This window comes from Rhinolophus sinicus, linkage group LG05 (genome assembly GCF_036562045.2).
Source record: "Rhinolophus sinicus isolate RSC01 linkage group LG05, ASM3656204v1, whole genome shotgun sequence".
Classification (NCBI taxonomy): Eukaryota; Metazoa; Chordata; class Mammalia; order Chiroptera; family Rhinolophidae; genus Rhinolophus; species Rhinolophus sinicus.
The window spans coordinates 170,990,814-171,007,155 of NC_133755.1; the positions used below are offsets into that span (position 1 = coordinate 170,990,814).

The following is a 16,342-nucleotide window of genomic DNA, read 5'->3' on the forward strand; positions in this document are numbered from 1 at the left end:
ACAAAATGCCCCGCTAATCCCAACGATAACCACAGTTTGAGTGTGTTATTAAGGCTTTTTCTATGCTTGTATCAATTAGAAGGATTTTCTTTTTAAAAAAGAGACTCCTGCTTTCTTTTCTGTGTTTCCTGCCTGTGCCAGGTAGTGCCTGGCACGCAGGTGGTTCCCGTGGACTTGGGCTGAGCAGAATTTCCTTGCTTCCTCACCTGCTGTAACCTCTGGAGAACATTCCCTCCCTTGATTATTTAGCAGCCAGGGCGCCTGTTCTGTGGGGAAGCTTTAGGCTGAACTCTCATCATTGTTACCTTTGCACCTCTTGATTAATTTTAATTTGACCACCAGGTCTACACATAAGCACAGGGTTTAGAGGCAGCCTTTGAAACCTGTGATCTTTTGCGTGGATGGAGGGATAGTGCTTTTAGCTGTTTTCATATGATAATGCAGTCATGGGGGGATATACATCAGAGTTGCTTAGAGAAAGTGGTGTGAAGTTGTTAATTTTTATAAGACAGCTGTCGTTGCTTTCTCTTCAGCTTAGAGAGCTGTGCAAGGAGAATGCCTTTGTGAAAGGACAAATTGTTACTTTGGAAGAGACTATAAATGTCCATGAGATGGAGGCAAAAGCTAGCAGAGAAACAATCATGAGGCTGGTTTCAGAAGTAAACAGAGAGCAGGAAAGAGCTGCCTCGTGCACTGAAGAGAGAGACAAGCTGAACCAGGTACAGTATGTGAAGTGTGTGTGTGTGCATCTGTGATCATGTTTAGGAAGCAGAAATTGAAAATGAGATGCAGGTGAGCACACTGGCTTACTGACCGCCATCTCAGAAGGCTGCTCTCAGCAGGAGCGCTGGGGCGGCCTGGGAGTCAGGGGCCTCAACAGGCCATTTGCTATGTAGTTAGAAAATTGGAAAAAAAGAAATACGAAACACTTATAAGTAAAGAGTTTGTGGAGAATATGACTTGCTTTAGTTACGCTATAAGGATTTTTAAAATTAAAATTGAACTAAAGGGTAATGTATCCACAAGATGCAAAATTTTAAATGGACACAGGGAATATGGTGAAAAGTCTTCCCCTTCTCCACTTCCTCAAGCATCCAGCTGTTCTCCTCAGAGGCAATCTCTGTTAACAATTATATACCTTTCTAGAACTATTCCATATATATACATGTATACTTATTCTTTTTATTTATTTTCAACACAAATGGTAACACTCAGCACACTATATTTTTCTCTATTTATTTTTAAAATGTTAACATACTACACACTATTATAGCAAGGAGGCTATCGATCATCTTATATCGCATGTGTGAGAATATATCAGTAAGACAAAATCTTAGAAGTAGATTTGTGGGGTTGAAGGATAGGGTTATTGTAATTTAAGAGAGATTGCCAAGGGAAAGTGACTCTTAATTCTAAACGTTTATTTACACGGTGAGTTCATTGATCTTTCAAATTAGTGAGAACCTGTTTGAGCATGAGAATTAATACTGTGTGTTTTTTTAGCACTATATAATCCTTTACTTATATTAAAAATTTTTTTTTGTGACAAAGAAACTAATTCTGGCATTGATAATAATGATCAGTTTCCAAAAGCAGAAGTGAGCTTGTGCAATCAGTTGCTAAAATACAGAGGAGACAATTAAATGGTAAAGGAGATGGAATTTTATATTAGGTAATGACTAATGCTGAAAAGGACAGGCTCCGTGGGGGGTGACGGTCTGGTAATGTCCCACAGGCCGAAGGCGGTTCTGGGCTTGGTGAGATGCAGTAAAAGGAGCCATCTTTGTGGGAATTCCTTTTGGGCCTTCCATGTCTACCGTGACGTCACTGCCAAGCTGAGGTGCGATGGGGAGATGGAGTGTGGAAGTGGTCCACAGTAATGATAATCTCCATTTCCCTCCCAATTCCCTGCATCAAAAACAGAAAAACAAAAAAACAAAACAAAACCCCCAAACCCCTTCTTACCACTGGATTTCTTCTCCTGACACATTAGCTTTGTAAAAAGAGTAAAGATTTTATCAGTGTTGTCAAGTAACTTCAATCATTTCAACACCCTTGTCTTAGTCAGCTTGGGCTGCTGTAACAAAATTCTGTAGACTGGGTGGCTTAAACAGTGGACATTTACTTCTCAAAAGTTCTGGAGGCTGGAAGAGCAAGATCAAAGTTCCTGGAGAGAGCTGCCTTCCTGGCTTGCAGGTGACGGCCTTCTTGCTGTGTTGTCACATGGCAGAGAGAGTGAGAAAGCTTTCTGGTGTCTCTTCTTACAGGGGCACCAATCCCAACATGAAGACACCACCTTCATGATCTCATCTAATCCTAATCACCTCTTGAAGGGCCCATTTCCAAACACCATCGCACTAGACATGAGGGCTTCAACATGAATTTCAAGGGGATGAAGTTCAGTCCACAGCAATCCTCAATTACTTTTTTCCAACTATTTTATGAAAAAGAATTCAAATATATAGAAAGAGTAAAGGAATATTACAGTGAATACCCATCTACCAAGATGTAACAGTTGTTAGCATTTTGATATGTTTGTTTTATTACTTTACACACATACACACAAACACATACACGTGTATTTGGAGAATCAGTTGAGAATACGTTGCAGACATTATTTGTATCGTATCTGGCTATGTCAGCACATGTATCCTAAGAGTAAGGATATTAGCTTACATAACCACAATACCATTATCACATCTCAAAGATAACAATAATGCCACGATATCATCTGTGGTGGTTTTCAAGCCCATAAGTGTTTTGCATTTCACCCCTTCAGAGGTGATGTTTAATTCTCCTCCCCTTGTGTGTGGGCTGGACTAAGTGATTTACTTCCGATGAATAGAATATGTCAGAAGTGATGGGATGTCACTTTTGAGATTGGGATATAAAAAGACTGCGGCTTCTGTCTTACATGCACTCTTTTGATCTCTCTTGAGTCATTGCTCTTGACAACTTCCATGTGGCGACACCACTCAGGCAGCCGGTTGTGAGGCCCATGTGGCCAGGAACTGAGGCCTCGGTAGCCACATGAGTGAGCTTGGAGGTGAATCATCCTTCAGTTGGGTCTTGAGATGATTGTAGCCCTGGTCAACAGCTTGACTGTAACCTTGTAGAAACCTTGAGTCAGAAACACCCAGCTAAGTCATGCCCAGATTCCTGACCCACAGGAACCGTGAGGTGATAGACATTTGTTGTGTGAAGCCACTAAGTTTGGGGCAATTTGTTACACAGTAATAAATAACCAAAAATAATCTAATATTATTCCACATTCAAATTTCACCACTTGCTACAAGAATGTCTTTTATAGCTGTTTTCTTCCCCAAATTGGGATCCAATCTAGGTACATTCATTGCATGTATTGATTATTTTTAGCCTTTTTTAGTTTAGGTGTTTTTTTTTTTTTTTTTTTTCCAAATAGGACTGACTTTTTGGAGAGTCCAGAGCAGTGGTCTGATTGTTTCTTCATGACATTGTTTAACTTGTTTCTCTGTACTATATACACTTAAAGTTGTATCTAGAGGCTGGATTGAATTCAGGTTAAACTTCTTAGGCAATAGTGTTTCAAAAGTAAAGTTGTATACTTCGTATTGCGTCACATTAGAGGCAAATACTGTTAGATCGTTCCATTGTTGCTGACATTAAGTTTCATTGCCCATCTCTTTAGTGTAAAGGTACATTATTTTTCTTCTGCAGTTACATAGTTACCGTGTTTCCTTGAAAATAAGACCGGGTCTTATATTAATTTTTGCTCTAAAAGATGCATATTTTCAGGGGATGTCTTATTTTTTCATGTACAACAATCTACATTTATTCAAATACAGTCATATCATTTTCTGGAACATCGTCATAATGTACTAAATGTGTCTGTCTGTCTGACGATCTTAACTGTGGCTTATTTTTGGGATAGGTCTCATTTTTGGGGAAACACAGTATCTGTGGGGTGATAATTGGCAGATTATTTATGTTTCCCATCGACTTTACCTAGTGATGTTAGCATTCATTGATTCTTGCCTTGATTAAGTTACATCAAGTTTGGCAAAGTGGTAATATTTGAATTTTACATTCCTTCTACTTATTAGCTGGCATTCTTCTGTAAAGAAAAGTTAAAAAAAAATTTTTTTCTTTCCTTTTCAATTCTATGGACACATGGATTTTTATTTATTTACTGTGTTACAATCAATTATTCTTTTTTTGGTGCTCCAAATCCATCAAATTTGGTCCCAGGGAGCCCCAGCAAGATGGTCTCTGTGACCTTGTAACCTGATTCTTTCAGTCTTTGAATGCTTCCTTGATTTCTGTAAGAAGATGCTATCTTGGGGTCACTTACAATTTTCAGACCACAGAACTAAAAATCAACCTATTAGCTAAGGAACTTTGGTTCCTTTTGCTGATAAATGGTGTTAGAAACCAAGATTTAGGCTTAGGTGTGTTCATTGCTATTGGGGCGTCATTGCTTTCAGTGGATGTAGCTAGAAATACAGTTTTCATGATAAATTTATAGTGGTATTTTTAATTAAATGTGTTATCCTAGAATTTTCTTAATATCTTTTTATTTTGTGTCATTTGGATTCTAACACTATTCACTCATTTGCTTTGTCTTACAGTATATGTAAAATTATTTCAAAATTACACTTTGGTATTTTACCTAATAGTAAACCTTCTGAGTGAAGTTTAAGGCTCTCAGACTTTTTACATTAATACTATCAGCAGTCATTAATATGGTCACCATTTATCAGGCACTTACCATTAGCACAGTCATTGCACTAAGTGCTCCAAGAGGTTATGTATTTTGCTCAAGTTCCCATAGCCATTAAGTAGCAAAGTTGGGATTTGAACTCTAGTCATTAAACTATTATGCTTTCATCAATAATCCCTTTTACTTCTATATTCACAGCTACATCCTACATACAAGTCTAGTGCGAAAGAGGATTTGTCAGTGACACAGCAATAATTCATAGCTATGCAAATTTCCTCAGTGAATGAATAACTTTATAAATTATAAGTAGTAGTTACTGAATTATCAAGGCTTGGAAATTAGGAAGAATCTAATCTTTACCTATAGAAATGCATTTCTGGGGATTAGCAGTAGGAAATGAAACTGTGTTGTAAGAGCACATTAAAAAAACAGAACTGACTCCTTTTCTTACATAAGTGTCTTTACTTGTAAATGACTGATGCAGTGTTGTTCAGACTTTGGAAACACAGTCACTTTGGGATGGAGTTCCTGCCAAAATAATAAAAATTAAAAAAAATATATGGGCAATAAAAAATTTGTGGTCTTTAATAAAGTGCTCATTCATAGGATTATGTCTCCAAAGATTTATTACTGAAAAATACTGTCAAGTGGTTTTCCCAACACGTTAATGGTCTCAGGAAGAGTCTTTATAATACTTTGTAAAGCTCTGATTTTGAGGTAGTAAACTTATTTAACTAGTGAAATCCACAAGGACTGTTGACAGTATGGAGAAATACCTGTAGTTCTGGGTACTGTTTCTACCAAACTCAACTTTTCTGATTTTCTTTTTTTTTTTTTTACTGTTTACTTTTTTTTTTTAATTTTTATTTATTTATTTATTTTTTTAATTAGTTTCAGGTGCACAAGACAAAGCAAAACTTAGACGTTTATCATTTATATCCCTCACACTGTGTGAACCCCCCTCCCCCCATCCACTATCCCTCTGTACGTTCCCAAAACCTCTCACCTTCCCCTTATCCCCACCCCCCCGCCCCTCTAGCAACCCTCTGTTTTTCCTCCATGTTTCCAAAACTGTTTCTGATTAGTTCATTCACTTACTCTTTTCTTTAGATTCCACATATAAGTGAGATCATATTCTGATTTTCTTAATGACACTCTTCAAGTTACTTTATGAAAATTTCCCAAATGAAAATCCTGGTGACTTATTATACATATAGAAATGTATACTATTTAAAAACTTTAGTAATTAATATTGCAGAATGTTTTTAAAAGTATCAAAGATTGGCACCTTTTCTCTTGATTATCTTAAAATCTGAGAAAAATCTGACTTCTGAGAAAAGTAGTCGCTGTACCGACACAAGCCACCCATACATTTTCTATAGATTTCAGAAGTTCACATCAGTGGATCAGAAATTAAACTTACATATTGGATTTCAAACAGCTTCACACTTTCTGCAATTCTCATCGGTAGAATGGAAGTTAGGAAAAAATACTGGTTTTGGAGTCAAACAGGCTCCCAGAGGATGTCTCTTCTGCTTTCTTGCTTTGTTATCTGGCAATTGCTTTCTGTAAGAGGGAAGACCCTGAGAGTCACAAAAAGTGGGTTAACAGGCTAGGCTCTTGGATTTTTATCCGGGCTCCAGAATCATTGGGCCCTGTGATCTCACGCGTATCACTACCTTTTTGAACCTCAGTTTCTTGTCTGTAAAATCGGAAAATAATTTAAGGATCTATCTCTTACAGTTAGTTTTAGGATGGAATGATATCCGACATGAAGTACTCAAGAAATGCCCAGCACATAATTGATGTTCAGTGTTTTTTATTTTCCTTCCCTAGTTATTTACTTTTATCCAGGCATTAAGAGTACAGGCATATGGAAACAGTTCCTGGAAGTGAGAAGTTATTAGACATGATCAATGACTAAAGAAACTCAAGATCTCTTTACAATCCTAGAATCAGAATATTGGAAGGGATTTAGAATCTTTTAGAATCTAGGCCATTTAACTCTATGTGAAATAAAAATCGTCTGTTAAATGTCCCAGTCTAGCAAGTGTCCTGCCTCCTTTCATTGGACTGTACAAGGAAGCCCACCTCCTCTGTGCAGTTCGAATTGTTTGACAGCTTTTCATTGTAGCCAGTCAGGAGCAGGATCCCTATAATTTATGTCCTCATCCTGTTTTTCTCTTAATGAAATGTCACAGGATCAACTGAAGTTCCTTTCCTTATGGCCACCCTTCAAGTATTTGAAGACGTGCATCGTGGATTTCTAAGTCTCTTCTTCTGGCTAAACAGCCCAGATCTTTCAAACTTTCTTTAGTTGAACCTTCTTTCTTATCATCTGTGAGGTTGGGAGTTCAAGCCTCTGGGAGAGGAATTACCATATTTTGCTGTGTATAATGCACACTTTTTGGGGCCCAAATTTGTGAAGGAAAAATAAGGGTGCGCATTATATGTGGATAGTACTAGTTCTGTATCTATATAAATGTTGTTAATTCTTTTATTTATGCTTATGAGTTAAAAGTATAACTCTAGAAATCAATAACAATATTCACATGCAAAATAATACCCTATTATTATAGGGAATACGATAATCAGTTTTGTTGAACTTATGGCAAACTTGCAAGGACGAAGAGTTCTTGACCTTCTATGATGTGTAAATATTGTAAATTTGTTACAAGTACATAAAATTTCTGGTACCTTGTATCTGTTCTTGTGTTTTGTAGTTATTTGTTACATAAAATTTCGTGTACTGTAATATGTTAAAAAATAAGTGCTAAAATTTCTTTATAATACAAAAAAAACAAGTACTAAATGTAAACAAATAAAAATTTGAATTAAATAATTAAAAAGAAAGATTTTTTTCCCTGAAAGTATGGGCCAAAAATGCGGGTGCACATTATGCACGGCAAAATATGGTAAAGTGAAAGTAAACTCTAAAATAATGTCTGCTCATATTATGAAAAACTAAAACTGTTTATAAGATTCCAAAGTAAAATTTAAAATCCTCTCTCCTTCCATTTTAGCCTCACACTTATACTCTTGTTCTAACTTCTGACAATTACCATTGAGACTTCAAAGTAAGGCGTTTCTATTCCTGACTCATCAGTCTGAGATAGTGTCTTTAGACTTTCTGCTATGAAATATGAGGAATTTCATGCCTCCTACTTTTTACTCCCCTTGTTCTATGTCCCATGTTTTATAATATTATTGTATTTATATTGTCAAGGTTTGTAAAATTTACGTTCTGTTCTGTAACTATAATTAAGTTTTTAATGCTTCCCATTGAGGTTCCATCTATACATTTAAAATAAATGAAAACAGCATTTAAAATAAACATGAGTACATAAATATTTTTATTATGGGTGTAATCTTAACATGTGATGCCAATCCAGTGCCATTTTGATGATGTTCCTCTTAAAATGGCCAGCTGGGAACTGTCCGTGGTCCTTCAGGCACAGCCTGACCAGTTCAGGGCAGAACGTTGACTGTAGTGAAGCCTGAACACATTCTGGTCTCGTTGGCAGCTAAATTCATTGTCAGCTTGTACTGAGTTTGTCAATAATGAGAATTCCAGACTTAAGCTGAATTTTTATTATTTTCCAAGTTTGATCATGCCGTTGGGACAGCTCAGACTTGGGAAAGGTCTTTCTCATTTTGAAGTAAAATGTTACTGTGCAGCTTCTACTCCGTTAGATCATGAGAACAATCCTAATTCTCCTATGCACTTGTCTTTCAATTATTTGAAGACATCTGCAGGATAAATGTTCCAGTTCTTTTGATGTTTCCTTTTAGAACATGGTTTCAAGACTTGTGTTGTTCTCCTTCCTAGACTCTGAATGTACAGCCTTTCTCCAATGATCTGTGGGAAGGATCAGTGTTTTTCTTCATTTCCAGCCCATTGCTGACAAATACTTTTGTAAAATTAATATGATAAATTAATAGAAAAAGTTGTTTAAAAAGACACAAAAAGCATACGTCTACGTTTTAAGCATTAGAAGCCACAGACATAAAGTGACATTTCAATAAATGTAATGGGAATGAAAATGGGGAAAAGAAAAGAATTACATAAACTGCAAATTTTTCTTTGAAGGTATGTGTGTAGGATTCATATACAGAGAATACTGTTAGACTGATAGCTTTTTGTCATTCTGCAGTTGTATCTGAACAAAAAAGTTATGACTAAAATTCCCTGTATTTAAACCCTGTTGATCACTTTGAACGACAGCTTTATTGTGATAATGAGGTAGCTTCTTGTTAACGTGTGGGTTTTGATTGCAAAGATGACGACAATGCTACTTACAGGGGCTAATGTCTATTAAACTGTTGCTATGTTTTGCTTTTAAAGCACTTACAGTAGAAAACCAGTCTCACAGAGGTTTGTTGACATTGGAAGAGGTTTTAAAGCAATTTCAGCAAGCTCAAGATTTTTATTTGTGACATGTATCCAAAATAAACCAAGTGTTGTTTTCAAAATCCATCTTCAGTTCTCCATCTGTAGACAGTTTTATCAGTTTATTGTGTAGAGGGATAAATTTAAATTATCTTTTGATGGAAATTTAAATTCTTTTGATGAAAGAAATGGGCTGGATTTTATATACTTTCACTTCTGGATTACAGTTGGCAAAACAACCTTAAAATATCACAGGTAACCTGTTCCTATTTGCACGACTGATATGTAGCTCATGCATATGCCATTTATACGTCAGTTCTGTGCAACGCTAAGGGTCCATCCATACCTTGTTAAAAAATTGATGTCAAAAAAAAAATTTGATGTCAGTGCTCTCACCTTCACAAAGTTTCATGATATTACCTGTGAGCAGATGCTAAGCTGCTTCCATTTCACCTAAGAAATGAATAAGTATCATACTGTTATATGAGGTTATTAAACAAGTTGTTATAGTAAACGACAACAAAAATTGATGTCACATTGCTATAGAAATGACTAAACACCCTTAATTTCTGAATTATTTTGTTGGGACTGAGAACTAACAGTTGTAGGAGGTACACTAGTGTGCAATTCATATTTTGAGTAGCACTATTCTAGGAAGGTTTTATCTGTATTAAAATTTGAATCCCAGAACCAAATGCAAAACTTCAGGTTCAGTTTACTTCAAGGGAAATAGAAACATGGGCAGCGGGGGTGGGGGTGGGGAATAGAAACAGTAGGGCATCACCTCCCTTATTATAGATACTTTTCTTCTACTAATGTGTGTGTGTTCACATCACTGTTGACTCAGAACTTTAAATGACCAAAATTCCCTGGGTGTTTTCAGAAGTGCCACTGTTCTGTCACATCTTCCTTCCACTTCTGCCCACCAGTTACAGTCCTCTTCTGCAGATGTGGTCAGAATTGGTAGTTGCCTGTGCATATTTCTAGAGAGATTCTTTTTATGTGGATACAAATGGTACTAGACACATGGCTACACACCTTACTTTTTTTTTACTACCTATGCGTATGTCTTGGAGAATCTTTCATATCACTATATGAAAAGCTTCTTCAGTTCTTTTTAAGACTTCATAATGTTCTATGGTATGAATGTCTCCTATTGGTCTAACCAGTCACATATTAATGAATATTCACATAGCACCCAGTCTTTTGCTATACTATCATTGAATAACTTTGCACATTCCTCATTTTCCATATTTAGTAATCTATCCTACAGTTATATTCTTTTTTTAATTAAAGTTTATTGGGGTGACAATTGTTAGTAAAGTTACATAGATTTCATGTGTACAATTCTGTATTACATCATCTATAAATCACATTATGTGTTCACCACTCAGTCAGTTCTCCTTCCATCACCATATATTTGATGTTACATTCTTAAGACTGGAACTGCAGGGCCACTGGATATGTGGATATGAAATTTCATTACATATTTTGCTATAAATATGTTCCTATTATACCTATTCACACTTCCACTGGCAATGTAGGAGAGTGCCTGTTCATCTTAACTGCAGTAGGTAGAAGTAACCAAATGGTTTTTAATTTCACAAAATTTGTGCAGGGTTGGATGAATTAAGCTCAAGCTGGGAGGTTCTCCACCCTGATGATAATTAGTCATTGTATTTTTGAGAGGCAATTTGATCTCATGTATATCCAAATCCATATAATAGACCATTAAAATAGGAATCAACTGTGTTTTAAAAACACAAATCTTCGGTTTCATTGCTTAATGCATTTAATTGGAAATTAATGCAGACATGCTTTTAAATGGGAAGCTAAACCGAATACCTCAGTCATATTATTTACAATTGTTTTTGTTAAAAGTAATTGTGAAGGGGTCATTATTCATTTGTTGTGTTAGTGGGATAGAATCTAAAGATTCGTTAATTGAAAAAAAATATAGTAACATGAGCCGCATCTCTGAGTCCATAGGGCCTGACCGCATTTACAAATGTGATTTCCTCCGTGGAGGTCAGCCTTGATTCTGCTCAGAGAGAGCTACTTGTTTCTTGTTTCTTGTTCTGTGTGTCCGTGTGGTCTGACAGCAGGCCCCAGGTCCTGGCCAGTGACACCAATGTCACATGACTTCGGTGTATCCTTGAGGTAGCCACGCAACCAGCCTCCACTCTAGCTGCTTCCTCCCGATAGCTTGCAGGTAATTGCATTTGCAGTCTGAGGACTTCTGTTTCCCGCAGAGCAGCCCAGTGGCCCTGAATTCTGAAGTGCTTCAGGAGAGCACGGGGGTGGGGAGGGGGCAGCCTTCCTCAAGGCCTTGTCACTGGCTCCCCTGGCCTGCATTTCATACGAGAAACAGCATATAGTTCACTGGGCTGAAATGTGTCCAGAAAAGAAATCTGACCTGCTGCCATGTGCCAGAGTATTCTGTGATCACAAATGAATGTTCTGATTTTCACTAGACATGCTTCGGTGCTTCGAATTTCTTAGAGGAATGTTTTGGCCCTTGTCTCTGAGGCTGTGAAACAACAGTCTGATATTGGGGTGGAAAAAGTTCCTCCTGACTGAAATATTTTAACTATGTTTATTGGTCTCCCAGTGTAAGCTGCCAGGTGGTAGTTTACTCCAAACTGATAGTAAGTCTATAGTACTTGAGTCTGGTATATTTTTTGGTATTTTGAAGATTTTTTGGAAATACTTGCTTAAAAATACCACTCTATTAGCCATGGAAACTCTCCTATTTTACAGTAGTGGGTTTTATTTCAATATAAAAGTTAATAGGTAATATTCTAAAGAGTTTTAGAACTCTGAAGGGATTAGAATTAATTTTCATCCTTGCACCATCCAGTTTAGGCCCTCAGTTTTCTAACCACACATTAGGATTGTAGTTGTTAAGTACAATATGGGCCCAATTGATTATCACCAACGCTGATACTGGTTACTGTAATTGAGCAGCTATTGTATTACTATCTGAAAAGAAATCTGTAAAGTGATAAAATACTGTATTTGTGATAAAGGGTCCTTGACTCTTTAAGGGCCGTAATTTAATCAGCAGCATGGGCTTTCTCTGTCAAGAGGACTAGTTTGGAAAGGGAATGGGGAAATGAAGCTGTTGCCAGGACCTTGAAAAGCAAAGCATTTTACAAAATAGGTTCCATAATTAGTTGAGTTATTACATCTCTGAAAAGGGCAGCCTTCTCTAACTACCAATCCACTCGATGACTTTTACTTCAAATTGATGCCTGGGGCTTTTTTGATTTTAAAAAAATCACCAGAAGAAAGAAAAGGTAAGACTTTTTTTTAATATAAAAATGTAGGAAGTAGCATTTCAAGTAACATTTTTTCCTGTCTCTAAGCTGTTGGTAGAGATGAGTTTCTTTTAAGGTCTAGTTCTAATGCAAAAAGGATGCTTGCATTGTGACTAGCAGCCTGAAGTGTTACTGGCCAGTGTGGATGTAGAGTCTGTTATTCAAAGATATTGTTTCTTTTTAGTTGTTTTTGACCCTAACGTACTATTTTTTATAAAAAAACAAAATATTTTTGTCAGTTAACTAGGCTGCCATTCTATAGCAGTGCTGATCAACCAACTGCTCAATCTTATTTAATGTGCACGCATGTATTTTGGAGCTTGATGTCAACAAGTGTCTTTTTTATTTAATGAATTTTAAAGATGCCCCTTTTATGTCTCTTTGGACCATTCTAGATTATGGTAAATAGAAGCAGGTGCACGTGGCACCTTCCCTATGCCCTTCATTATTTTTATGAACCTAATGATACATATTACATTCTTTAAAATTATTATTCTCAGTATGGTCCGTTATCTCCTTCGACTTTTACTCCTCCCACCCACCAAACGGCCTGTTCCTTTCTTCAGGCTCGATCAGCTTTAATTTGTCTTTCTGAGAAAAGGGGATACACAGTCAGTAAATATTGAAAGAAAGATCTTTCTCTCCTTTATGCAACGATGCTTCTATGAGAATGCTAGTCTATTATTTAGAATATTATTAAAGAGACATCATTAGTCAAATAATTTCTAGTGTCTGCTTAGGACTGCGAGGGTTTCCTGTTTATTCAATATCAATTTCCCTGTATACCAAGCTTGACAACACATAGTTCTGTAAACGTACAGTACTACGTATGGATCGAATCTGCAACTCTCTTAACCAACGATTTGTTTTTTTCATTAATTCTTTCCAGAGGCCCACATATGAAAGGCTTATGTGTCAATTTTCTTTTTTTCCTGACCCTGATTTTATATCCCTTCTATTTTTTAGACACCTGAATTTACCTGACAGAGCCTTTACAATTTAATAACTTGATGAAGAGATGATAGGGAACTTAGACTTAAAAATGGAATGAGCTGAACGTCCTAGCTTCTGTATGATCAACGAGGTTGCAAAGATAATGAATCAGTTTAAAATGCGGGGAAAAAAATGAAAATGGAAAGAGTGTTTCACCCTAACTCCTTGAAAAGCAAATGTCGGTGCCCCTCGCTGGCTGCTAATGTTTTTGTCTTCACTTTCTATACTGATTTTAGGACTTGCTCAGTGCCGCAGAGGCGAGAGAAGCTCTTGAAAGGGAAGTAAAGATCTCCCGAGAAAGGCTGTTTGCTGGCCAGCGGGCCTGGGATGCCTCCAAGCAGGAGCTGAGCCTCTTGAAGAAGAGCTCTTGCGAGTTAGAGAAGAGTTTGAAGGCCAGTCTGGATGCAGCTGCAGCCTCGCAGAGCCAGTTCTCCTCATTTAGGGAGAAAATTGCTGGCCTCCTTAGAGGCAGCTTGGGCATGATTGGGTCCTTGGAGGACGCCATTTTGGAGAAGATTCAAGAAATGGTCAGTCAGGAAGAAAGCCAGAAACAGGTGAGTGGGTGAGGGTGAGTGGGTGATGGCTGTTTATAAGCTTCTTAAGGACAGCAACCTCATTCATTTAGCATACTCAATAAATGAGTTATGTGGGCTAGTATCATTTAAATGTGGTTTTCTTACTTTCTTTTTCTTTTCTTTAAGATTTTATTGGAGAAGGGGAACAGGACTTTATTGGGGAACAGTGTGAACTTCCAGGCCTTTTTTCCAAGTCAAGTTGTTGTCCTTTCAGTCTTAGTTGTGGAGGGCACAGCTCAGCTCCAGGTTCAGTTACTGTCGCTAGTTGCAGGGGGCACAGCCCACCATCCCTTGCGGGAGTCGAACTGGCAACCTTGTGGTTGAGAGGATGCGCTCCAACCAACTGAGCCATCTGGGAGCTCAGTGGCAGCTCAGCTCAAGGTGCCGTGTTCAATCTTAGTTGCAGGGGGCGCTGCCCACCATCCCTTTCGGGACTCGAGCAGTTGAACCGGCAACCTTGTGGTTGAGAGCCCACTGGCCCATGTGGGAATCGAATCAGCAGCCTTCGGAGTTAGGAGAATGGAGCTGTAACCGCCTGAGCCACTGGGCCGGCCCGGTTTTGTTACTCTCAATTGTTTAGTATCCTTACCAAGCCTTAGAGAGTCACTCAAACGACAGCTAGCTACATTGCAGGTTCTAGAGTGAGACCTCCCGGCTGAACCTGTTTCCATTGCACACTCACTTGGGCATGTCCCTGAGAGGATGGCCTCTGAGATTTCATTTACTCTCCTGCCGTACAGGAACAGCCCAGGCTCCACACCGCTTGTCTGAAATCCTTGGGGCCCAATGTGTTTTTGAGTTCAGGATTTTGCAGGCTTTAGAAAGGTACAGCAGTGCACAGAAAGGTAACAGAGAAAGCAGTCTTACACAGTCCACCTCTGTGGCGTCAGGGGCAGCAGCCCGTAATCAGCCACATTCATTGTTCAGGAGCAAAACCTGTGAACATGTCCACCAGGTGTGATGGATGCCCTGAGTCTCTGAAAAGCCTCATGTCACTTCAGGTCAGTGTTTGCTGCTAAATCCAGTCAGGTCAAGCTTCATCAGTAAATGAGGTACAAAAAAAACCTGTCAGTTTTCAGATCCTTTTGGATTTTGGGATTACAGATAAAAGTTCCTAGACCTGTAACAGTGTCTTTTCATCTAATGCTTATAGCAAGTAGTAAGCTGATAGCTCTTATCAGATGATTGTTGCTGTAAGCATTAAATGAAAAAAAAAAAATGTCATCAAGTCCTTCACACACTGTCTGACAAGCAGCAACAATAAATATTAACTCTTGCTTCCCTTGCTTCTCCTCTCTTCCTCCCTTCTTCTTTCCTCCTTTTCATAATGTGCTGGTGCCTAGAACACCATTTTGGAGAAGAACAGGAGACCTGTTCAACAAGTGGAGAAAAATGGTTTAATTCACACATATGATTGAAGCTTGTTTAATTTGGTTATCTTGTTTATATTATGTTATTTTCATGTTCTATAAAGCTTTGCTTAGCCACGTCAACTTCAGCCCAACTCAGTTTATCATCAAATCCAATTTATTGAAGTCCTGATTAATGAGGTTTTAAAGTAAATAATATCCAAATTCTGTATTTCTTCTACTGAGTTCATGCTTGTTCAAAAGGGGAAAATACATGTTTCCATCTTTTAAAATGTTCCTAAAAATACCAGCGTGATCACTAACTCAAAATTCAGGGTTGCACTTGTAAAGTTCCTTTAGTGATAAAACATTTTAAATTTCCTTTTAAAATTCTCCAAAATTCACAGGCGCTCTAGGAGCAAACCTAGTGATTCGCTTTTCCAGTGTAGGATTCTCTTTGTGGATAAAACATGTTCGTCCTTGTAAGATGTTACTCTCAGGTTTCTGAGAGTAACAGTTTTTCTTGTGATTCAATACACGTGTAGGTACAGGATTGGGCAAGGAAATCGTAGAACTGAGAAAAACCTCATGCAGTTACTTACCTTGACTAGTAATAGATGTACTTCAACAGCTAATGGTTCTTTGCCCTTTCATTTTATTGGCTTCTCTCTTCGATTTTTCCAAATGTTTTCCGGAAACTATTTTAATTCCAGCATGTGAAACATGGCATAAAATTGTCCCCATGATGTATATGTTTATTTTCTAAAGCAAAATGATGTAAATTGGTTAAGCTGGACGGCCTCCCCCCACTTCCAATACAAATGAGAATGATTCAGTCTTTTTAGTGCCTTTGTCTGCCTTTCCCACCCTGTAATTTTTTTCAATAGCCGCTCTCACTATTTAAAAGCCTGAAATCAAGCATATAGCTGGCATCTTCTGGGACTCATCTTCAAGTAAAATCAGGAGAAAATGGATTTCACATATTGTCTTAGAGATTTTTCTGAAGAATAGCAGCT

General features: G+C 37.7%; 1 protein-coding gene across 5 annotated transcripts in view; it reads left to right on the top strand.

The window, feature by feature from the left end:
* CCDC170 (coiled-coil domain containing 170) overlaps positions 1–16,342 on the top strand; it is an 82,849-nt gene that overhangs the window by 39,534 nt on the left and 26,973 nt on the right. For all 5 annotated transcript variants that reach the window (XM_019735450.2, XM_019735451.2, XM_074333710.1 and 2 more), the window contains 2 exons: positions 534–719; positions 13,639–13,956. In XM_019735450.2, coding sequence (XP_019591009.2) covers positions 534–719; positions 13,639–13,956 — 504 coding nt within the window. The remainder of the gene's footprint in view (positions 1–533; positions 720–13,638; positions 13,957–16,342) is intronic.